Genomic DNA, 26,664 nt, shown 5'->3' on the forward strand with positions numbered 1-26,664 from the left:
CGGCACATAACAACAACAACAAGAACACCACCCAACTGTGAGTGGCTGCCTTACTTGACCTCTTGACTCTGGATTTAACCAAAAGGTTTTCTTAGGCCAATTGTTGCTGTTGTTAGGTGCTGTCAAGAAGTTCCAATGCCTAGTGATGCTATGTACAACCACACAAAATATTGCTGAGTCCTGTGCCATCATAACAGTAATTCCTGTGCTTAAGCCCATTGTTGCAGACACTGTGTCAACCTATCTCATTGGTGTTCCTCCTCTTTTCCACCCTTACCAAGTATAATGTCCTTCTCCAGGGACTAGTCCCTCTTAATAGGATGTGCGAAGTATGTGAGTTGAAGTCTTCGCCATTCTCACTTCTAAGGAGCATTCTGGCTTTACTTCTTCCAGGACAGATTTGCTCATTTTTCTGGTATTTTTCAATAGTCTTCATCAACACCGTAATTCAAATTCATCAGTTCTTTTTCTCTGGTCTTTCTAATTCATTATCCAACTTTCACATGCATATGATGCAATTGAAAATACCAATATAATGCTTAAATATGTGATTCAAGAAGAGGCTTAGAATAGACTTGAACACTGGAGCTTGTTCTTTTGCCAGGAGAAGAATGAGCTAAGGTGCTCCTAGCCAAACCAACCCTAGAATAGAGAGCCCTCAGCAAACTTACAGATGTGTATGAACCCAAGCGGGACAAGGAGAACCACTAACCCCAGACCAATCTAGAACTGAATCTTGCAGATGTGTTATAAACAAATATTTACTATTGGATGCCACTTGGTTTGTGGTTGGTGGTTACACAGCAAAAACTTACTAATGAAAGTGCCATTTGCTTCAGTCCCCGCATGTCTGACAGAGTATTATTTCTAAAATATAACTTTGATAATCTTAAAATTACTTTGCAAAAGTCACTTAAATGACTCCACATTACTTTTATGATAATGTTTAGACTCCTTCACAAGGTAAGTTCTTTCATTAGATGATCACATCCCTTTCTGTAGCTTACTAATTTCAGCCTTATTTATTGGGTCACACTGAATAATTTACAGCCTTTGCCCATGATGCTCTCTTGGCCTAAAATCACCTTTCCTGATACTCTCTGGCCCCATCCCATTAAACTCCAAATCTTTATCTAAGTAACTTCTATTTGCATTGTAAGCTCCAGATAAGATGTCACTTCTGGAATCCTCCCCATGACCTTCTCAATTTCAGCGATGGGATGATGTCCAACTGAGTGCTACCTGAACATCTTATATCAGACATTTCTGTCCCAGTACTTATCACACCATTGACAATTATTTGTTTGTTATACATCTTTATCCACATCAACCAACTTAATAATGAACCTCTTGGAGTTAGGACTGTACATATCTATCCTTGCATCCCTAGTACTTTAGTACCTAGCATAGTGCTTGGCACATAGTAGCTGGGCATTAAATGTTTATAGTAGGAATAGATGCATATTCATTTGCAAACACCCAAACAGATGTGTTCTTGGCATATGGGGGACACATTCTGCTTGTGTGACAACCAACAGTTGAGTTTACTTGGAACCAAAAGCACCAAGTTAAGCAAAAGCACCAAACATTGCTTTCTTATTCTTCTTCATTTCCTTTTCTTTATATAACTACCTAATCTCATATGCTTTATAATGCTTTTAGATGTAAGTGACTGTGAATTATTACCGACTCTGGGCCTTTCATCTTCAAGAGCGACAGTCTACATTCTATATCTCTCAAGAGGGAGAGACTATTATAACTATATTTTTGCTTACCAAGAGAATTGTTAATGGTTATCCTGGAGGAAAAAAAAAAATCTATAACTATCCAACCCATAATGAAGCCTTAAACTTACTTTCTTCCTTTACTAATGAAATTCTTTCCGAGTGCACTGCCAAAATTGCTACATAATCATTACACTGAGAAAAGAGATAAAGCCTGTAGTGATTTTCCCCACCTCTTACCTGTTTAGTCCTCATTTTGGAATCCAATGACAGATTGTTGTAGGTATAATGTGCCTGTGTGACTCCACAGAAGAGAACAGCGACTATCCCTGAAATTCAAAAACAGAGGAGTTAAAGCCCATTTTTGTTCTTTTCTAAGTCAAAGGGGTAGAGAGATATCCCAGCTTGAAATGGACTTGGTGTCAGGAGAGTTAAAACTGCTAATAATTACCATGATAATGGAACCCAGGTAAACCTTTGCTACTTGCTTTAAACACAGGTCTTACAGGATTAAACATAAAGAAAAGCATTAAGAAGTGGATTCTTCCTGAGGATAAATGATTCCCCAGTCATGAGTTAGGAAAGTTCTATTTGGAAGCACATGGACAAAAGACTGTACAGTCAACTCTGGACTTCTCTTAGCTATTGCCGACTAATTTCCTACATTTTATATTAAATGCTGGCATAATACTCAAAGATATTTGCTTTCCACTGTGTACCTTGGGGAGTCTGAAGAAGTTTCTGTCATACCATAATTTAGTATTAAGATTCATGTCAGACATTTAAGACATCTACAAGGGTTTTGTTGCCCTGCCAATACCCTAACTTTCCAGGTAAAGCAGTGAGGTCCTTGTTTGCTCCTATGCCTCTTTAGCCAAACTGGGCACTTAGTCTTTCTGCTGCTGAATAAGAAGAGAACATACCCAAGGCATATACTTCCTGAAGGCAAGTTGTTGTACTCTTCTATGCTGCCTACCAGCAAGTGGTCTTTCAGCCATTCCTTGGCTAGCTACAGGATTTATTTCTTAATCCACCATAATACCCAGCTTTAGAAACTGGTGTTTCAGTGTTAGAATTCTTGCCTTCTATATGGGAGACCTGATCTGAGTCCTGGCCAATGGACCTCATGGGCAGTTATCACCCATCTGTCAGTGGAGGCTTGCATGTTGCTATGATGCTGAACAGGTTTTAATGAAGCTATCTGACTAAGGCGGACTCGAGAGAATGGCCAATGTAAATCCTAATGATTACAAAGATCTTATCTCTAAGTGCAGTCCTGGTGTGGTGCTGTAGGATAAGCAGTGGACTACAAGTTCAGTTTGAATTGCAAGGTCAACAATTCAAACTCACCAATCACTCCTCAGAAACCCTACACAGGCTTGCTATGAGTTGGAACTAACTAGACAACACTTAACAACAACAAAACATCTGTAAGTAATCTTGCATCATGCAAGACATGGCAACATTGTCTTCTGTTGTGTATAGGGTCATCGTGAGTCAGGGGCTGACCACAGATGGCAGCTAATAACAATATCAACATAAACCCAGTACCCAGTCTTATATGCTACATGAAGTCTCATATATGCTAGATCCTCTCTGAGACCACAGGAGAAAAACCATGGGGCAAATGTGTTATTTGTCTCCTGGCTGGGGTGGATAGTGAGTGGGGGTTGCACTCTATTTTGGATCAATGATTAGATTAATTATGGGAAATTGAACATTAAGGAGGACTTTGGGAAAAACATGATTTAAGTATTCCTCAACTCAGACCAAGGGAATTGAATTGAATTTTAAATAGCAGAATCTTTTCAACTAAAAACACTCATAAATTAAATGCTGATGATTCTTAAGAGCATAGAGAGATGTGAATGGAATACTGATATTTCAAATGAAACTGCAATAAAGAATTTTAAAGAACCAACCTTATTTTTTATAATATTTAGACTGTATGATATTATTTACGTGATTTTTTTTTTTCAGATTGGCATTGAATAAAATATCATTAAGACATATTTGGAGTCCTGGTATGGCACTGTAGGATGAACACTGGACTGAAAAGTCATTTGAAGTGCAAGGTCTGTGGTTCAAACTCACCAGTTGCTCCTTGGAAACCCTATCCAGGATCATTATGAGTCAGAACCGACTCCACGGCACTTAACAACAAGAAGACATATTTACATAATACTTGGGCATGTTGTTGTTGTTGTCAAGTGCCGTAGAGTCGATTCCGACCCATAGCAACCCTGTAGAGGGTTTCCAAGGAGCAGCTGGTGAGCTGGAACCAATGACCTTGCAGTTCAAATGGCTTTGCAGTCTAGCGCATTAACATACAGTGTCACACCAGGACTCCTGTGTGGCATACACATTTACATTATTTGTTGCCTTTTAATATTATATGCTTCAACATTTTAAGTCAAAAGAATAAGTAGGAAATTTTGTTCATAAATATATATTCAATAAGTGTTTTTCCAGATTACTTTAGTACTACAATTTCTTAGGCTCTCTTCAGAAATTCTATGACAAATGCTTATAAAATATCCTATTTCACTCTTCACAGAATTTCTATTAGAAAAAACAACCAATACCAGGGAAACTTTGAGGATGTGGAAGCACTTGAGGTACTTCGAAGTGCTAGGAAGATGGTCATGCATGCAGTTTTAGCATCAAACATCCCTCTTTATTTATTTAAAAATATGATTGATCTGGTTTTTTGCCAGTTCTATAGTCTCTTGCAGTTTCTTTCTGGGTGAAGTTTTAACTGACCTTCCCACTGTTCTGGAACCATTTTGACTATATATTGATCTGAGACAAAGTAGTGAACAAAAAAGGTGAAGGCTGGGTAGTGAATCAATTCTTTTTGAGACAAAGAGTAAGTAACAAAGAAGTGTTATAAAGAATTAGGAAGGAAGGCTAAGATTGAAGGAATACATACTAGGCTATGGTTGAACTAAAACATACTGCGGACCAGAAACTGTGTTAGTTTCATTGATATCAGGTTACATATCACATGAATTCATTCTCTTGCAGTGTTGTTTTTGTTAAGTGCCGTCGAGTCGGTTCCGACCCACAGCGACCCTGTATAGGGTTTCCAAGGAGTGACTGGTGAGCTTGAACCATCAACTTTGCAGTTCAGATGGCTTGGCTTACCTTATTAATAGATCCTCACACTGTCTTTTGGAGTCTTGGTGTAGTGCTGTGGGTTAATGTGCTGGACTGCAAGATTAATTTAAATCTCAAGGTTGGCAGTTCAAGTTCACTAGCCACTCATAGGAAACCTTATAAAGGGTCGCTATGAGTTGGAACTGACTAGACAGCACTTAACAACAACATAGTCTTTTAGAGACTTGCTGTGGTGCTGTAGGATAAGCACTGGAGACTGCTAACTACAAAGTCAGTTTTTCAAATCTACCAACTGCTCTTCAGAAACCCTATACAGACTCCCTATGGGTTGGAACTGACACGACTGTCCTTAGTAACAGCAACACAGTCTAGGGTTGGTGGATTTGAACGGCTGACCTTGTAGTTAGAAGACCAGTGCTAATTCTACACTGCCACCAGATGAGGCTTTCTGCCCTATAAAGATTTACAGCCTTGGAAACCCTATGAGGAAGTTTACTCTGCCCCATAGGATCCCTATGATTTGGAGTTACCTCAGTTACAGTGAGGCAGGCTCACACGAGTTTGGTTCTATGGGTAGTGCAAACAGTTAACATATTCAGCTGCTAACCAAAAGGTTGGGGGTTCAGTTTCATCTAGAGACACCTTGGAGGAAAGGTCTGGTGATCCCGTGGTCATTGAAAACCCTACGGAACACATTCTACTTAGACACTCACAGGGTCATCATAAGTCACAGCTGACTCAGTGACAACTGGTGCTTCTCATCTTTCCCTTCTCAGTAAGAGCATTTCCCTTCTTCCTGCTGCTCAGTCCAAAACTTTAGGATCATCCTTTAATTCTCCTTTCTTACTACAATCTTGTTGACTCATTGTTTAAAATTTTTCCAACCATTTCTCTACATCTTTGTCCTAGTCACCATCATTTTTCCTTGGATTACAACAATAAAGTCCTAGGTAGCCTTCTTACTGTCCTCCTGGAGCTCTGGTGGCACAGTGGATTAAGTGCTCAACTGCTAATGGAAAGGTCTGCAGTTCAAACATGTTAGTTTGCTTCCATAAAGATTATATATACCCTTAGAAACTCTAGGGGTCAGTTCTACTCTGTCCTGTAGGGTCACTGTGAGTCCAAATAGACTCAATAGCAGTGAGTTTGGACTTTTCTGTTTCATTCCCAACACTCTTTTCTCCAAGTCAGATCACGCCCATCTTCTACTCAAAACCTTCTATTGATTTCCCATCAAAACCTCTCCTTCCTTCTGACCAGCTCTCTGACCTATGTCATACTTCATTCCTCACTTGCCTCACTGTGTCTCTTCCACTTTTAGTTCCCACTACCTGGAAAACTCTGCTTCAGGTACCCACCTGGCTCCATCCCTCCCTCCAAGTCATTGTTCAGATGTTACATTATTAAAGAGACCTTCTCTCTCCTCAATAAAAACTATCATTTTCATCATCATCCTCCATATACCTAACTTGCTTAATTCTCTCTCTATTTGTACTTATCTGTGCCCTAATATTATACATATCTGTCTATTTTCTGCCTTCACAAACTGCAATGTAAGCTCATTCAGGGTAGGATAGTTCATTGGTCCCTAACTCCTAGGCAGTGTGTGGCACAATAATAGGTATTAAGAGAGAATTTGTTGAATAAATAAATGAACATTCCCATCCCCATGTTACAAGTAAACAACTAATTTATTAAAGGTCACCTTTAAAATGACAGAACTGAGATTCAAATTTATGGCATTTGGCTCTAAAATTCCAGATTCCTTGTACTTAACTGCCTGTTTAGACCATTAGTGAATGTTTTAAGGTGATACTAAGTCATCTGAAAAAAAAAAAAAAAAAAAAGAACCTACCTAGAATTGGCAAGTTTATTAGTGGTTACAAGGTGAAAGGGAGAGGGCAAAAAGGGTTGATGAGTTTCTGTTAATAGTGATAGAAAAAAAAAAATGGAAATGAATAATACATCTGTATGTGGGTTAATGCGCAAGACTGTAAAGCCATTTGAACTGCAAGGTTGGCAGTTCAAGCTCACCAACTACTCCTCAGAAACCCTATACAGGGTCGCTATGGGTCAGAACTGACTTGACAGAACTTAACAACAACAACAATAATATAAAGAGTATAATTAATGTCATTGTAATACAGTGAATTTACTTGATATGGCTTTTCTATCCACAGGCTAATAATTCCCACCTGATGACTGGGTGGAACTAGGCCGATAAGGTGTACAGGAGTTTAACTCAGGGATTGGTGGGTCTCGACATCATGTTGGGTTTAAAATGACTCATCTATAAGGTGGAACAGGACGTTTCATGACCATCAAGAAAGAAGAGTCATGAATGGAGATTGTCTTTTGGACCCTGAGATCTCTGCAAAAATAGATGGCCATGCCAGAGGCAGCAGCATGGAGATAGAGAGCAGTGGGCTTCCCGCTCTGTATCTCATCCAAGTGAGGATGAGTGCCTTCAAGCAGAAGGCTGGCTTGCTTAACGGGATGTCCTTTGGGCATTTATCTACAGTGTTAAAGGTGCTTGTAACACTAGTCTGCACAGCACAGAGGCCAAGGGACTATGTAGTTGAGAGACTGAGAATGAGTACCTGTATTCTGACTGAGAAGAGACACTCCTGACTAGAGAACCACTCACTGTATTCTGAGTTGTTTCTGAACCTGAATTCAACCCTGTTAACTTGCCTACACCCTGCAATTGTAAATATTGTCTATGAGTTCTATATGGTAATTGCAATGGATTATTGAACCCAGTAGAGAAGTAGAGTGCCGTGGGAGGGATGGTTGATGTCAGATTAGGGTTAAAAGTTTGTAGGGTGAACGATTTTTGATTTCTACCTCAGGACTTGAACTGGTGATTCTCCTCCTTCCCTCTTGTGAAAGTCAGATCTGCCTGCCACATCACTGTTACAGCTACTGACATTTTTTTTTACATGTTAAAAAAAAAAAAAAAAATTTGCAATGTCCTATGTTTTACTATAAATATTTGTACATAAGAAAAACCAAGAATAGTAAGAGTTTTGATGTCTAAGAGAAACAGTCAGAGGTGATGAAGACTATGTATCTGAGCTAGCTGGATATGTCCTCATTAGATATATCATCTCATTTCCCTAGTATCTTTGCTCTGATAAGCCAATTGCAGTGATGATTTCTCTATATTCTTCTAAAATTTTGTGTTTGTAGATATGCCATACAGCAACAAAAAAGAATATGCTTATATGACCCTAGGCTTTGTGTTTTAATCAAATAAAGCAGCAAATTTGATTTGACCCTTAGTATTAACATACATAATGATAATTATATACCTTGGTAATTAATTAATTCATATAAATTACTGCAATTAGAATGACTTTAAGCTAAAATGCACTAAAAATATCTTATTTAAATACATCTATAACCTCTGTAAAATGATGTACTAGTCAAACAAATTCTGTCTTGACAGTTTTCAACATTACATGGTTACATTTTAATCTTCGTTGTATTTTACACACCCACACTTGCTCTAAGGAGCTCTGGGAGCATAGTGGTTATGAATCAGGTTGTTAACCTCAAAGTTGGCAGTTTGAAACTACCAGCTGTTCTGCGGGAGAAAGATGAGGCTTTCTGCTCCTATAAAGATTTATAGCCTCGCAAACCCTGTACAGGGTTGCTATGAGTCAGAACTGACTCCAAAGTACTTAACAACAACAACACTTGCTATGTTAGTACTGGTTGCATTACAGGGATGTGGGCCCTGGGCAACTTGCTTAATTGCTCTGGATCTCAGATTCTCATAAGTAAAAGCAAAGGGGGGGACCAAGTGTTATTTATGGGAATCAGCAAACCAGCATCTCAACTCCAAACTCACCCTTCTATACTCAGTACGATCCTGGAATTGGGGCTCTGAAAACCACATTTGTCCTTTGCCAGAGGCTGTAAGGCTCTGCCAATATGGTGCACCAGAGACAGAGTAGAGCCCAGGAGGGGACTGAAGGACTGGCTCCTTCCAATTTGCCTGCTGTGTCTTTCATCTCCATTCCAATAAAGGCTCTTCACCATAGCTCTAACAGTTGGTTCTGGCCTCTTTTGTCCCCTGCCCCTGCATTCTAGAACCAGCTTCATGGCATCCCCTCAGGGATATCAGAATTCAGAAGCATGACAGTATCTTCAAAGGTCTGGGTTCCCCCAAAGTGGTCCCCTCCTAGGAACTTTTAGATGATCTTTCCTTTTCTCCTCTAGTCCGAGAATTTTCATTTGCTTCATGTTGTTGTTAACTTTGTGTTAACCAAGTGTCACCACCTGTTCACCACTTTCCTACATTGTTGTTGTTGTTAAGTACCGTGGAGTTGGTTCCGACTCATAGAGACCCTACACAGGGTTTCCGAGGCTGTAAATCTTTATGGGAGCAGAAAGCCCCATCTTTCTCCCACGGAACAACTGGTAGTTTTGAACTGCTGATCTTGAGGTTAGCAGCTCAACTCGTAACCACTAATCTCTGTAAAATACCTGGGATGGATTCAGTTTTCCTACCAAATCCTGACTGACACCCTCTTGTAGATCTTTTCCCATTCTAAATTCTGATGGTTCACTGAAACTTTCAAGGGTTTGCCATTTTGATACAATACAATACAACTTCTTAGAGGGGCTTCAAAAAGATTGTGGAAAAATGGAATTAAAAAACAATTGAATTTTTTTCACAAACTTTTTTGAAGCCCCTTATATTTTCCCTGTTATAACTGGGACAATGGGTGATGTCAATGGCAGCTAAGATACTCTGCCAAATTCCAAAGACTGAGCTCAAGTTGTTTTCCATCTTACCGAAGGTTGGGATTAGTGATGTGAGTTGGGGCTTCTAGATCGGGACAAGTGGCTGGGGATAGGAGTATGTAAGGCTTAAAATGAATGAAAAGTTGTGGCCCAGACTCAAGCATATGTCTTCTGATTTCAATCCAGGATCTTTCCAAAATATGTACAAGAGCTACCCTACATTGTAGTGACAAGCTTGAAGTGTGAAAAGTTCCCCATCATTTGAAATGTTTTGGCTCAATGATTATCTGCCCAAGCTGTTGCAGAAAATATTTTGTTATTCCTCAAGAAGTCTAGATTTTCTCCAATTATGTGCTTCTGTCATTTTCCTATACATTATTAATCTACGACAATGAGCAAATCCACTAGTTTCTTCAATTTGGGTGTATTGTTGCTATTGTTTGTTTTGTTTGTTTGTTTTGCTTTTCTGTTAAGTTCAAGACAAGAAAATTATCCAGCTATCCTGATTAGACAACAGGAATTTCAGACTCAATCCAGTGCTTCTAAACATTAATGTTGATCCGTATTACCTAGAATCATATTAATTTGTAGATTCTGCTTTAGGAGATTTGAAATGGATCCTGAGATTCTGTATTTAGAAAACCATGTGATGATCATGTTGCTAGTCCTTCGACCAGACATTGAGAAGCAAGTTTCTGACTAATACTTTAGTATGAAATTTCAACTCACCCATCCTGTAGCTGGGGCCCTGGTGTGATGCAGCAGGATGAGCAGTGGATTGCTACCTGAAAGGTCAGCGATTCAAACCCACCAGCTACTTCTTGGACAACCTATATAGGGTCACTATGAGTCAGAACTACTCAATGCATTTAACAACAATATGCTATAACTTGGCCTTATATGATCCTAAGAAGGGATGTCTTTCTTCTTCTTGTCTTTCAGTATCTAGGGACATTTAGAAATGGTCCCATAGGCCCCATAGGACCAACACCATTTTTGTTACCTTTACTTCCTTTTCTTATAAATATAGTTTTGCTATCTTTAAAAATGTTTTAGAGGAAGGCTGCAAGGTGGTGGACTAGACTGTAAGACTGTACAAATCTTCTACAGCAAAGATAAGGACAATCCAATGAAACAGATGCAGATGATAGTCCTGAAATCTTAAGAGAAGTAGACTGAATGTCTACTAGGAGAGAAAGCTGAACAGATGAGGCAAAAAAGGGATACAGACTAGTCACCTGTATGGCCTACCAATACAGCACAGCCAACTTAAACTTCTGTGAATGGCAAGACAGAGACAAGACAGAATTTTGACTTTGCAGAAACATACTGGTGGCTCACAGGAGTTTACCTGTATGGTGTGATCTTTTTTCTTGTTCCTCACACTCTATGGTGACCAGATGAGGGGTAGGCTGCCACCTGCATACACACTGAGGGAAATTTCTGCTCTCTTAGCAGTCAGTCAGAGACTTATGGAAGTGAGCCCATGAGGAGAAGTGGGGAGTGACCTGCATTAACCCTGGTACCTAGATTAGGACAGGCCCTGATTAAGCCTGCAGAGTTGTTCCTTGCAAGCCGTGAAGTAGCCCTAACTAGGAAGAGCAGCTTAACAGATATGAGGTTGTGGTGGGAGGAGATAGGTGATCTGTGCCAGTCGCCATGACATGATGTGGCCATCCTGAACTGTCAAGAGAAGCGTTGATGGCAAAAGGACAGTAGAGGTGCAGAGGCATACTGAAAGAAGCATACGAAGAGAAAATTGTAAATATTTTCTTGTAGCCTACGTTAACCTGGTGACCAGAGGTGTAATCAGTCCTCACTCAAGGATACTCCCAGCAAAGCTTTTGCTATCTGGGTAGTCAGAGCCACATTGAAAGGAGTGGGGAGCTAGCAGCACCAACTCCAGCACTTGGAATCAGGTGTGGCCTGCTCCTGATCTGAAGATCTGATTTCTGGCCAGCCCAGGACTGGCGGGACCGCTCACCTTTGGCTGTCTTACAAATGTCCACTGATCCCACAGTTGCTATGGGGTCTGCACAAACTATTAGATTGAGTGCCCAGAACACACAACGCATAGGCCTTCAGGAACTTCATCTAAGACTGAGAGAGTTACTGCCTTATACCTTGCCAAGCCATGACATGAGATCCTTCACTGAGAGGACACTCCAGAATTTTCTTCTTTCTGGGTCTGGTACCTGCCCTGTTTTTTCCTTTGATTGTTTTTGTTTGCTTACTCTTTCTTCCCTTCTTCCTCTATTTACCCTTGTTTTCTTTTGATCCTTTCTATCAACAATTTCATTTTTTCTTCTTTTTGCCTGATTCTCTTTCCCAACCATTGCTTCTACATTCTCCACCCACCTCCCAACCCCCCAACCTCCTTTCCTCGTGACTTTTATTTGCTACTCTTTGGTCTCTTTCCCTTTTACTAATTCCTTTCCTTATTTATATTTAGTTCCTTATATTTCTTTTTCTTTTCCTCTTCCTCTTTTCTCATGGAAATAGCAGTCAAGAAATCAAATGATGTATTGCATCAGGCAAGTCTACTGCACACAGCCTCTTTAAACTGTTTAAGAGCAAAGATGTCAGTTTGAGGATCAACTGTGCCTGACAGAAGCCATGGCATTTTCAGTAGCTTCATATAAATGTGAAAGTTGAGCAATGAACAAGGAAGACCGTAGAAGAACTGATGTATGCATTTGAGTTATGGTGTTGGAAAAGAATATTAAAGGTATCATGGACTTCCAGAAGAGCAAACAAATCTGTGTTGGAAGAAGTATAGCCAGAATGTTCCTTAGAAGTCAAGATGTCCAGACTTCATCTCTCAAACTTCAGATATATTGTCAGGAGGGACCAGTTCCTGGAAAAAGACATCATGCTTGGTAAACTGAAGGGGAAGAAACATACAGGAAGACCCCCAACAAGATGGATTGATACAATGGCAGCAACAATGGGCTCAAGTGTAGCACCAATTATGAAGGTGGCACAGGACCTGGTAGTGTTTTGTTCTGTTGTTCATAGGGTTTTTGTGAGTTAGAACCAATTTGATGGCACTTAACAACAACAATTTTTCTCTTTTACATTTTTGTATTCTTGTATTAGCTATTGCCTGCATTTTGTTCTTAGTTCTTTACAACTTTATTTTATTTTATTTTTTATTGTTGTTTTCTTGTTTGTTTGTTTGTTTTGTTTTCCTTCTCCTTTGATATATACTTTCTCTTCTTCCCTCATGGGGATAGCAACTATAGCCATACAATCCAACAAAATGTATCCCCTAAGGTCTCTCCCATTGGGAAAGAGCTACTACCAGTTCTAGACACAAGAACAGCAAAAACAACCAACATCAACCAAACCTATCCTAAATTGAGTTGTATAAACAGTGACAGAGAATGGTGCACAAGCTCCCATCCCATAATCACACTCCTCTGAAGACATTTGGTGAGTGCCTAAGAGTACACCAACATACAATTAATAATTTAATACAAATATAACACCATCACAAGGTCTCAGAGAATGTAGACAATTCTGTCTCTGAGAAACTGTCTACAGTCTTTGAGACCTTGTAATGAAACATGAAGAAACAAGACAAAGTGGCTCAAACAAGTGACCAAGATGTAGACCTAGACAACAGTTTTGAGGAAAAAAGGCATTGAAAATCCCTGAGAAAGAATTCAAGAGAATGGTATTTAGGTACCTCCAAATTATTGACAGAAAGGTCAAGGAAAACCAGGAAAATGCTACAAGAAAAAACACACAAAATAGAAAAGGAGTTACAGAGAATACAAAATCTGCAAATATAAATCCAGAAGACTAATATTAAGATTTCACAAATACACAATACATAGAAAGGGCAAAGGAATAGATTTGAAATAACAGAAGTCTGAATTAGTAAGCTTTAAGATAAAGCTTTCAATGCTATTAAGATAGAGGAACAATCAGAAAAAAGATGAAAAAAATCCAAAGAAAGCCTGAATCACACAGGACATCATGAATAGGAATAACTCACAGGTGATCAGAATTCCAGAGCAAGAAAAGACAAAGAAAAGCACAGAAAAAAATAGGTGAAGAGCTGTTGAAAGAAAATTTTCCAAACATCATGTAAGATGAAAAGATAAGCATTCAAGAAGTTGAACAAACCCCAAACAGGATAATCCCTGATTATAATAAAAAAGAAAATCACCAAGACATATCATAATCACACTCTCAAAAATCAAAGACAATGGAAAGAATCCTGAGAGCAGCTCAGGAAAGATGAAAAGTTATCTACAAAGTAGAACCAATAAGATCAAGCTCTGGTTTCTCAGCAGAAATCATGCAGAGAAAAAGGTAATACACAAAATTCTTAAAGGAAAAAAAAAACTGCCAACCAAGAACCATGTTGTTGTTAGGTGCCATCAAGATGGTTCCAACTCATACTGACCCTATGCATAAGAGAAAGAAACACTGCAGAGTCCTGTGCCAGCCATACAATCATTGCTATGCTTGAGCTCATTACTGGGCCACTGGGTCAATCTATCTCATTGGGGTCCTTCTCTTTTTTGCTTACCCTTTGCTTTACACCAAGCTTGACGTTATTCTCCAGGATCTGGACACTCCTGATAATAATTACAAAATATGAGAGGTGAAGTCTCACCATTCTGGCTTCTAAGAAGCATTCTGGTGGTACTTCTTCCAACACAGATTTGTTTGTTCTTCAAGCAGTCCATGGTACTTTTAATAATAGTCTTCAACACCACAACTCAGATGCATCAATTCTTCTATAGCCTTCCATATTCACTGTACAATTTTCATATGTATATTGTTGTTAACTGCTGTCAAATGAATTCCAACTCATAGTGACACTGTATAGGGTTTCTGAGGAGTGGCTGATGGGTTTGAACTGCTGATCTTGTGCTTTGCAGTCTAGTGTTGATCCTACAGCACCATACCAGGAGCCCACAACCTCGAAGACATACATATTAGGCTATGGAAAATACAATGGCTTGGGTAAGGTACACTTTTAGGCTTCAAACTGACATATGTTCTTGAGCGCTCTAAATAGGTCTTGTGCAACACATTTATATAATGCAATGATAATTTGATTTTTTGACTGCTGCTTTGAGTGCTGATTCTGAATCAAAGTACAATGAAGTCTTTGACAATTTCATACTTTTCTCCATTTATCATGATGTTATTTATTGGTACAGTGGTAAGGATTTTTGTTTTCTTTACGCTGAGACTCAACCCATCCTGAAGGTTATGGTCTTTGGTCTACATTAGTAAGAATTTTAAGTCCTCTTCACATACAGCAAGCATGATTACATAACCTGCATATTGCAGGTTGCTAATGCATCTTCCTCCAATACTGATGTCACATTCTTCCTCATATAACCCAGGTTTACAGATTATTTGCTTTGCATACAGATTGACTAAATACCATATACAAAGATTCATATACCCAGCACATCTGTCCCTCAAATATGATCACAAAATTAGAACATTTCAAGATTTACCAGTCCAACTTTACCAAATATAGTAAAGGGAGTCCTTTGGACTGAGAGCCAACAACAGCAGAAAACAACCACAGATTGACATACATGGAAACACCACTCAAAATTCAATCCGTATATGGTGGTGATGGTTATGTACCATGAAGTTGGTTCTAACTCACAGCGACCCTGTACAGGGTTTCAAAGGCTGTAAAACTATAGTTGTTGTTAAGTACCGTGGAGTCGGCTCTGACTCATAGTGACCCTGCACAGGGTTTCCGAGGCTGTAAATCTTTATGGGAGCAGACCGCCTCATCTTTCTCCTGCAGAACCACTGGTAGTTTCGAACTGCTGACCTTGAAGTTGGCAGCCTGACTTGTAACCACTACTCTACCAGAGCTCCAGAAATCCTCATCTTTCTCCCACGGAACAGCTGGTAGTTTTGAACTGCTAACCCTGAGGTTCGCAGCCCAATTCGTAATCACTATGCTACCAGAGGTCCTTATATAGAAATACAAAACAACACAAACCTACTAAACTGAAAATGGGAGTCCTGGTGTGGTGCTGTGAGTTAATGCACTGGACTGAAATGTCGCTTTGAACTGCAAGGTCGGTGGTTCAATTTCACCAGCCACTCATCAGAAACCCTATACAGGGTCGCTATGGGTCGAAATTGACTCAACAGCACTTAACAACAAAATCAAAACTGAAAATAGGGCACTAGAGGCATCAATTTATAAGAAAGACAACTACAAAGCAAAAAGAGGGGAAAGTGTAGTTACATAACTTCCAAATGACAAGGAAGAGAAGTAGATTTCATGATGAAACAGACTGTTTTAAACTGGAAGAAATTAATAATTTATAGGGTAACCACAAAGAAAATTAATATGCCACCACATAAAATCAAGAAGAAGGTAAACCACGCTAACTTCAAGGTCAGCAATTTGAAACTACCAGCTGTTCTGCGGGAGAAAGATGAGACTTTCTGCTCCTGTAAAGATTTACAGCCTCAGAAACCCTGTAACAGGATTGCTATGAGTTGGAACCGACTCCACGGCACATAACCACCACCACCAAATGGTCAATTATATAAGAGTACATAATCATAATATATATCTATATGCACCCAATGAAAAATGTTCAAAATACATAAATCAAACTTTAATAGAATAGAAGACAGAAAAAGACAACTGTACAATAATGTTGTTTTTGTTGCTAAGTGCCGTCAATTTGGTTCTAACCCAAAGTGACCCTGTATATTTTTCTGAGGAGCAGCTGGTGAGGAGTTGCAGTTCAAACTAACTTTGCAGTCCAGCACATCAACCCATAGTGCCACAAAGAGATTTTAATACAACACTTTTGAAAAAGGATAGAACAACCAGAAAGAAATTCCACAAAGACAAATAAGAACTAAACAACACAATCAAGAAAGTTGACCTCTGAGACTTTTACAGAACACTCAACCCAACAGTAGCACAATACACATCATTTTCAAGTACACATGGAACTTCTTCAGAATTAATATGTTTGGCTACACATCAAGCCTCAGTAAAATTTAAAATATCAAAGCACTAGAAAACATTTTTAAAGATCACAGTGCTATAAAATTAGAAATAAACAAAAGGAAGATCAAGGGAAAAAATTAAATACATAGAAATTCACTAACACCCTGATTAAAAATTACTATATAATAGAAGCAATTAAAAAAAACTCTTGAATCATATGCGAATTAAAACACAACATATCCAAACCTTTGGTAAACAGTAAAAGCAGTACACAGAGCACAATTTGTAGCACTAAACACTCACATCCAAAAAGAACAAAAATCAACATATTAACTCAACATCTCCAACAACTGGAAAAAGAGCAGCAAAGTAAGCCTACTACCACCAGGAGAAAAGATGTTATAAAGATTTGAACAGAAATTAATTAATGTATTAGAAAACAGAAAAACATTGGGGAGAATCATCAAGACAAGAAGTTGGTTCTTTGAAGACATTAATAAAATTGATAAACTCTTGGCAAATATAACGAAAGGAAAGAAGGAAAAATGCAAATAACATCTTTATGGAATGATATTCATGACATCAAAATAGAATCAGTGGAAATAAAAATGATAACAATATTATGAAGAATTGTATTCCAACAAATTTGAAAATCTATAATAAATTAACAAAGAAAACTTGGAGAGTTCTATAACAAAAAAAGCAATCGATCAGGTCATTTAAAAAGTCCCAACAGAAAAAGTATGGACCTGGATAATTTTACTGGAGAATTCTATAAACATTCAGAGAAGAGCTGACATCAATTCTACTAAAATCATTCCAGAACATAGAAATGAATAGAAAGCTTCTGAATACATTTTATGAAGCAAGAACAACCTTCATAGCAGAACTAGGCAAAGACATGACTAAAAAAGAAACTTACAAACCAATATCTTTCATGAACATAGATACAAAAATTCTCAACAAAATCCTAGCCAATAGAATTCAACAACATATTAAAAAAACCGAATACATCATGACTAAGAGATTCATACCAGGAATGCAAGTGTGGCTCAGTATTAGAAAAACAATCAATGGAATCCATGGCATAAAATAAATAAAACAGAGAAAAAGAACCATATGATCCTACTTATTGATGCAGAAAAGGCATTTGACAAAATCAAAATCCATTCCTGATAAAAACACTCAACAAATTAGGAACAGGAGGGAAATTCCTCAGGAAAATTAAGGAAATATAAACAAATCCAACAGTCAACACTACTCTCAATGGAGAGAAACTGAAAATATTCTGTTCAATAAACAAGAACCAGATGAAAATGTCTTTTATCACCACTCCTATCCCATATCGTGTTGGAAGGTCTAGCCAGATGAAAGCGAAATTAAAAGCATCCAAATTTATAAAGAAGGAGTAAACCTTTCTCTATTTTCAGATGATATGGCCTTAAAAATACTGAAAATCTCAAAGATTCAGCAAGAAAATTATTGAAACTCATTAAAATATTCAGCACAGTGACAAGGTACAAGATCCGTATGTAAAAATCAGTTGGCTTTCTCTACCTTAATAAAGACAGTAATGAAAAGGAAAATAGGAAGGCAATACCATTTACAACAGTCACTTAAAAGATTAAATATTTATGAATAAATCTAGCCAGATAAAAGACCTACACAAAGAAAAATAACAAATATTACTACAGGAAACCAAAAGAGACTTACAAAAATGAAGAATATACTATGCTCATGGATTGTTGTTGTTAGGAGCCATCGAGTTGGTACTGATCATAGCGACCTTATGAACAGCCAAATGAAACACTGCCTGATCCTGGGCCAGCAACACTACTGTTGCCACACTTGAGTCAACTGATGCTGCCACTTGGCCAATCCATCTCGTTGGGGGTCTTCCTCTTTTTCTCTGACCCTCCACCTTATCAAACATGACATCATTCTCCAACAACTGGTCCCTCCTGACAACGTGTCTGAAGTATGAGAGATGATGTGTGGCCATCTTGGCCTCTAAGTAGCACTCTGGCTGAACTTCTTGCAAAATGGATCTATTGGTTCTTTTGGCAGCCCATGGCACTTTCAATATTCTCCTCCAAAACCATAACTCAAAAGGCATCAATTCTTCTATGGTCTTCCTTATTCACTGTGCAGCTTTTGCATGCATATGAGGTTACTGAAAATACCATAGCTTGGGTCAGGCGCACCTTAGTTCTCAAGCTGACATCTTTGCTCTTCAACACTTTAAAAAGGTCTTGTGCAGCAGATTTACCCAATGCAATACGTCGTTTGATTTCTTGACTGCTGTTTCTGTGAGTGTTGATAGTTGATTCAAGAAGAATGAAGTCCTTGACAAATTCAATCTTTTCTTCATTGATAAAAATGTTGTTTATTGGTCCAGTGGTGAGGATTTTTGTTTTCTTTACATTGAGATGTAATCCATATTGAAGGCTGTGCTCTTTGATTGTCATCAGTAAATGTTTTAAGTCCTCTTCACTTTCAGCAGTCAAGGTTGTATCATCTGCATATCACAGATTGTTAATGAGTCTTCCTCCAATCCTGATGCCACATTTTTCTTCATATAACCCAAGTTCTCAGATGATTTGCTCAGTATACAGGTTGAATAAGTATGCTGAAAGAATACAACCCTGTCGCATACCTTTCTTAATTTTAAAACATTCAGTGTTCCATGCTCTGTTCGAAAAACTGCTCCTTGGCCATGTACAGATTTCTCACGAGCACAATTAAGTGTTCTAGAATATTCATACTTTGCAATGCTGTCCATAGCTTGTCATGATCCATACAACTGAAAGCCTTTGCATAATCAATAAAGCACAGGTAAAACATCTTTCTGATATTCTCTGCTTTCAGCCAAGATCCATCAGACATCAGCAATGATATCTGTCGTTCCATGGCCTCTTCTGAATCTGGCTTGAACCTCCAGAAGTTCTCTGTCAATGTATGATTATAGCTGTTTCTGTATTACCTTTACCAAAACTTTACTTGCATGGGATATCAAAGAGATTGTCAGATGATTTCTGCATTCTGTTGGGTCACCTCTCTTTGGAATGGGCACAAATATGGATCTCTTCCAATCACTTGGCCAGATAGTTGTTTTCCAAATTTCTTGGTGGAGATGAGTGGGTGCCTCCAGTGCCGCCTCACCTTCTTGAAAGATTTCAATTTTCATTCCATCAATTCCTGGTGCCCTGTTCTTTGCCAATTCCTTCAATGCACCTTGGACTTCCTCCCTGAGTATCATTGGCTCTTGATCATATGCTACCTCTTGAAACGGTTGAACATTAACCATTGCCTTTTGGTACAGTGATTCTGTGTATTCCTTCCATCTTCTCTTGATGCTTTCTGCATCATTCAATAATTTGCCCAGTGAATCTTTCAATAATGAAAATCGAGGCTTGGATATTTTCTTCAGTTCCCCCACCTTGAGAAATGCTGAGCGTGTTCTTCCCTTTTGGTTTTCTAATTCCAGATCTTTGCACATTTTGTTGTAATATTTGGCTTTATCTTCTTGAGCTGATCTTTGAAATTTTCTGTTCAGCTCTTGGACCTCCTCATTTCTACCATTTGCTTTAGCATCTCTACACTGGAGAGCAGGTTTCAGTGTCTCTTCTGACATCCATTTTCTCTTTTTCCTTCTTTCTTGTCTTCTCAATGCCTTTTTGCCTTCTTCATGTATGATGTTCTTGATGTCATCCCACAACTCTTATGGTTTCTGGTCTTTAGTGTTTAATGTATCAAAGCTGTTCTTCAGATGATCTCTAAATTCAGGTGGGATATATTCAAGGTCATATTTTTGCTCTTATGGACTTGTTTTCATTTTCTTCAGCTTCAGTTTGAATGTGCATATGAGTAATTGATGGTCTGTTCCACAGTCTGTCCCTGGCCATGTTTTCACTGATGATATGGAGTGTTTCATCATCTTTTTCCACAGATTTAGTCAATTTGACTTCTATATAGTCCATCTGGTGAGGTCCATGTGTATAGTCATCTCTTATGCTGTCTAAAGAAGGTATTTGAAATGAACAAATCATTGGTTTTACAGAATTCTATTATGCGTTCTCCAGCATCATTGCTATCACCAAGGCCACATTTTCCAACCACTGATCCTTCCTCTTTGCTCCCAACCTTTGCATTCCAATCACCACTAATGATCAGTACATCTTGATTGCATGTTTGTAGAATTCTTCTATTTCTTCCTCACTGGATTCAGTGGTTGGTGTGTACATTTGAGTAATAGTGGTATTAACTGGGCTTCCCTGTAGGTGCATGGATATTATCCTATCACAGACAACATTGTACCTCATGACTGATCTGGATATGTTCTTTTTGATGATGAATGCAATACCATTCCTCTTCAATTTGTCATTCCCGGCATAGTAAACCATGTGGTTGTCAGATTCAAAATGGCCAATACCAGTTCATTTCAGCTCACTAATGCTTAAGATATTGATGTTTATGCATTCCATTTCATTTTTGACAACTTCCAATTTTCCCAGATTCATACTTTGTACATGCCATGTTCTCATTTTCAATGGATGTTTACATCTATTTCTCTTCATTTTGAGTTGTGTCCCATCAGCAAATGAAGGCCCTGCAGGCTTTTCTCCTATGGGCTTTACTCCATTTGCATCATCACGGTCAGCTCTCCTTTGAGGAGGCAGCTCTTCCCCACTTGCATTTTGAGTGCCTTCCAACCTGAGGGGCTCATTTTACGGCACTATATCTTACAGTGTTTCTCTGCTATTCATAAGGTTTTCAGTGACTAAATATTCAGAAGTAGTTCGTCATTCTTTCTTCCTAGTCTAGCTTTGTCTGGAAGCTCATCTGAAACCTGTCCACCATGGTGATTCTGCTGGTATTTAAAATATTGGTGGGCATAGCTTTCAGAATCACTGCAACTGACAAGTCACTACAGTACGGAAATCTATGCTCATGGATAGGAAGACTTAAATTGTGAAAATATCAACACAATTTATTGATATAATCCAATCCCAACCCAGATTCCAACAACATTTTTTAAATAGATGGAAACACTGATCACTAACTTTAAATGGAAAGAGACCTTGGATAAGCAAGGCATCACTTAAAAAGAAAAAAGAAAATGGAGGTCTCTCATTCTCTGATCTCAAAATCTACTACACAGCCATATTGGTCAAAATAGTTTGGTGCAGGAACAACAAAAGATACATTGATCAAAGGAACAGAGTTAAGAACTCAGAAGTAAACCCATCTACATACAATCAGCTGATCTTTGAAAAAGTGTCAAACACATTAAATGGGGAAGAGATAATCATTCAACAAATGGTGCTAGAAAAACTGGAATTTCATTTGCAGAAAAATGGAACAAGACCTATATATCACACCATGTAGAAATACAAACTCAACATGGATTGGAGACCTAAATGTAAACCGTAGAACTAAAAAGATCATCAATAAAAATAATAAGGACAAATTTAGGGACTCTAATACACGGCATAATTAAATTGTCAAACAACGAAAACTACACACAGTAGAAGACAACATAGATGACTAGGATCTCCTAAAAAATAGACACTTGGGTGTATCAAAAGATTTTGCCAAAAGAGTAAAAACAGCCCACAGATTGGGAAAATTCTTTTTGCAATTGCATAGTAGACAAGGAACTAATCTCTAAAACGTACGGAAAACCACAACACCTGTATGAGAGACAGACAAACAGTCCAATTAAAAACTGGGTAATCCTTTTTTTAAATGTCTTCATGAACAGACACTTCATCAAAGAAGACATATGAAGAAGTGTTTGTGATCATTGTCCATTAGAGAGATGCAAATGAAAACAACAATGAGATATCATCTCATACCAGCATTAATAGCAAAGTTAAAAACAAAAATCAGAAAACAACAAATTCTAGCAAAGGTGTGGAGAGAATGCCACCCTCCTACATTGCTGGTGAGACTATAAAATGGCTCAACCCTTGAGGAAAAGAGTATGGTGCTTCCTTAGAAAGTTGGAAATGGAAATACCATATTACCCAGCAATCCCTTTACTTGTATATATTCACAAGAAATAAGAGCCAGAAACATGGATAGATACATGCACACAAATGTTCATCATAGCACTACTCACAGTAGCATAAAAACAGAGACAGTCTAAATGTCTATCAATGGAAGGACTGATTAACAAATTTTGGTAAATACACATAATGGGATACTGTACAACAATGAAGAATAACAATGAGTCTGCAAAATACCTCCTAACAAGGAGGACATTTTGCTGAGTGAAATTAGTCAATCACACAAGGACAATCACACATGGCACCACAGGATAAGCACCCGACCTCAAGGTCAATTTGAATCATAAGGTCAGCGGTTCAAACTCACCAACTGCTCCTTGGAAACCTTATAGAGGGTTGCTATGAGTAGGAACCAACTCTATGGCACTTAACAACAAATACTGTAAAAGCTCAAGAAAAGGTTTTGAAGCTAAAAGAAACATTCTTTGATTGTTACCAGGGGTGGGAGACAAGGGAGAGTAATTCAATGCCTAGAGGCTAGACACATGTTAACTCAGGTGACAGGAAGGCCAACATATAAGAAGAGGGAGGTTGGCCTAAGAATTATGAAGACAGGTGAAGGCCCAGTGAGGTTTGCCAGGGTTAAAGTGGGTAAAGGTAAATAGTGTTATATACCCAACCCTGGAACAGCAGTGTTCTATGACTAGATTCATGGACAGAAACACAGGCTGAACGGGTATGGGAGGAAAAGTGAGCATATACTCACAAATAGGACTCCTGGTGTGGTACCATGGCATCAGAACTGGACTTTGAATCTCAAGATTGGCAGTTTAAACCCACCAGTTACTCCTCAGAATCCTATACAGGCTCTCTGTGAGTCAGAACTGACTTGACGACATTTAACAACAACAACAACAACAACAACAATTCACAACTAACTAAGGGTTTGAAAGAGGATATTTGTACTTGGGTATTTACTTTTGCTACAAACACATCTATGAATGTGATGGAGCATACAGCAGGCAAAATGATGAAAACATCTTAGATATTATAGCACATCTTAAGGCAATGAGTTTCTGGGACTGAGTGCTCTGGACCATAGTCCCAGGAGACACTATAATCAACTGACATAGGCTAGTCCACAAAGACAATGTTCTATATTCTACTTTGGTGAGTAGTGTCTGGGATATTAAAGGTTCATAAGTGGCCATCTAAAGTGCAACTACTGGTCTCTCCATATATGGAAGAAAGGAGATTGAAGAAAATTGAAGATACTTGGAATTAACTAGTCCAGTAGACCAATGGATCAGGTGAGCATCAGTGACCACGACTTTAAGACCAGAAGAACTATATGACACCTGGCTACCACTATCACCTTCTCTGAAAAGGATCTCATTAGAAGATCCTGGATAGAGTGGAAGAAAAGATAGAACAAAACTCAAAATTGTGAGAAAAAAAGACTGGGTTTACTTGTCAGAAAAATACTGGAGGAAACCAAGACTATGGCCCTTGGTTATCCTTCTGGTCTGGAATAGATCTCATCCTGTGGCTCAAGATTCAGCCAAGCAATTGTTGTTGTTGTTGTTGTTAAGTGCCGTCGAGTCGGTTCCGACCCATAGCGACCCCGTACAGGGTTTCCGAGGGTGTAAATCTTTACGGGAGTAGAAAGCCTCATCTTTCTCCCGTGGAGCAGCTGGTAGTTTCGAACCGCTGACCTTAAGGTTCGCAGCCCAATTCGTAACCACTACACTACCAGAGCAATAGATGGCATATAAGGGGAGAACAATACTAGCAAGCTACGCTCACCATGGAATGGTCAATCAGTCAAATCAAAGTAGCAACATGTACATAAAGACCAAGTAAAAAAGAATGAAGTCCTTGACAACTTCAATCTTTTCCCTGTTGATAAGAATGTTGTTTATTGGTCCAGTGGTGAGGATTTTTGTTTTCTTTACATTGAGATGCAATCCATACGGAAGGCTGTGCTCTTTGATCTTCATCAGGAAATGTTTTAAGTCCTCTTCACTTTCAGCAAGCAAAGTTGTATCATCTGCATATCACAGGTTGTTAATGAGTCTTCCTCCAATCCTGATGCCACATTTTTCTTCATATAACCCAGGTTCTCAGATGATTTTCTCAGCATACAGGTTGAAAAAGTATGGTGAAAGAATACAACCCTGTCGCAAACCTTTTTTAATTTTAAACCATTCAGTGTTCCCAAGTTCTGTTCAAACAACTGCTTCTTGGTCAGGTACAGGTTCCTCATGAGCACAATCAAGTGTTCCAGAATACCCTTATTTCACAATGTTGTCCATAGCTTGTCATGATCTGCACAATCGAAAGCCTTTGCATAGTCAATAAAGCACAGGTAAACATCTTTCTGATATTCTCTGCTTTCAGCCAAGATCCATCGGACATCAGTAGTGATATCTCTCGTTTCATGGCCTCTTCTGAATCTAGCTTGAACCTCTGGAAGTTCTCTGTCAATGTATGATTGTAGTCATTTCTGTATTACCTTTGTTGTTGTTAAAGTGCCGTCGAGTTGGTTCCGGCCCATAGTGACCCTGAACAGGGTTTCCAAGGCCATAACTTTATTTGAATGGGCTATCAAAGAGATTGTCCAATGATTTCCACATTCTGTTGGGTCACCTCTCTTTGGAATGGGCACAAATATGGATCTCTTCCAATCAGTTGGCCAGATAAATATCATAGCAAGTAAGTAAGTGAAGAAGTCATGAAAAGAGGAAATAACTTATAGAGGCTTACTCCAAAGATAAATACAAAAAGATTTTCTATTTAACAAGTTGCTGGGGCATAAAATTAAAGCATCTAGCACATGTTTCATACATTCTTATGATTACTCAATATTTGTTGCCTTTTCTATTCATGTAGTTCCAGCATCAAGGAAAGCAAGTGAAAATGTGCTTCTTACTCCTATGAATCCAAGCTCAGACAATTATCAGTAATACTAGCGTTAAGTACCAGATGCTCATGAGTTAGCTTGGGTATCTGTTATTCATCCACTCAATTGCTGTTTGTCTATCAAGGTCACACAATGAGAAAAACATTAGCTGGCTATGGAGAACAGAAAGAGGAATAAAGTTGATCCTAGGCCTTAAACAGTTTTATGTCTCTCAAAAAAGAGAACATGTACACAGAGAAATCTAATGAAAGGTAGAATGTAGTGAATGATAGTAAAGCAGGAATTCTGAAGGAAGTGGGTAATTTCTTTTTGGTTGAGGAAGTTGGGAGAAAGATGAGGAAATTTTTTATGAAGGATAAGGAAGCACTTGAGTCTTGAAAAATGAAGACTATGGGGTGTAGAGGGCAGGGATGTCAGTGTGAGAGGGAAGAGCTGAAGCAGATGGAGCCATTATGAGAAACATATTTGGGATTTAATCTGTTATAGGTTGAGGAGCATTGGATTATTTAATTACTCTTTTCTACATATGAAATGTAATAGTAGAAATAACTATCTATTTTAATGCAAATAATTTACTTGTTATATGTCTTAGAACATTGAGAAACCTCCTTACGTGTTATGTATGTCATATGTGTGAACATGCTATTAACATGAGTAGGTTATCTGTGAAAATACTGTAATACAATCAATGCAAAAGTTTCTAGTTAAACTTTAAAGTATACTACAAAATTTATTTACTTCTAAGCCACTGCCTTCAAGTTGGTTCCAATTCTCAGGGAGCCTATATGAGAGAGTAGAAATGCTCCCGGGGGCTTTTGAGACAGTAAATCTTTATAGGATCAGATAGCCTCATCTTTCTCCACAGAGAAAGTGGGCTTGAACCATCAACCTTCCAGTTGGAAGCCCAACATTTAATCCAGTACAATGTCAGGGTTCTTTTATTAGTACTAGTATTCATAAAAATTTGAACTAGGAAACTCCCTAGTATACTTGGCTGATAAAACAATACTTAATTTCTTTTACAGCAAAAATAAAATCTGGTTATTTGGTTTCCATCTCTATTGGAAAAACAAGTGGTCATTAAATTCAACTGCTCTGCTACAGATTTAAATTTTAGATTCAAGCGGTCTTGTGGCAATGATGAATGGGATCACATACGTT

The 26,664-nt window shown here is 38.4% G+C and overlaps 1 protein-coding gene across 1 annotated transcript in view; it reads right to left on the reverse strand.

Annotated features, from left to right (window-relative positions):
* Positions 1-26,664, reverse strand: part of SLC9A9 (solute carrier family 9, subfamily A (NHE9, cation proton antiporter 9), member 9) — a 1,149,796-nt gene that overhangs the window by 576,832 nt on the left and 546,300 nt on the right. Inside the window, exon 9 of the mRNA XM_006869862.1 lies at positions 1,965-2,053. Within this exon, the coding sequence (XP_006869924.1) occupies positions 1,965-2,053 (89 nt within the window). The remainder of the gene's footprint in view (positions 1-1,964; positions 2,054-26,664) is intronic.

Source organism: Chrysochloris asiatica, unplaced genomic scaffold (assembly GCF_000296735.1).
Source record: "Chrysochloris asiatica unplaced genomic scaffold, ChrAsi1.0 scaffold00136, whole genome shotgun sequence".
Lineage (NCBI taxonomy): Eukaryota > Metazoa > Chordata > Mammalia > Afrosoricida > Chrysochloridae > Chrysochloris > Chrysochloris asiatica.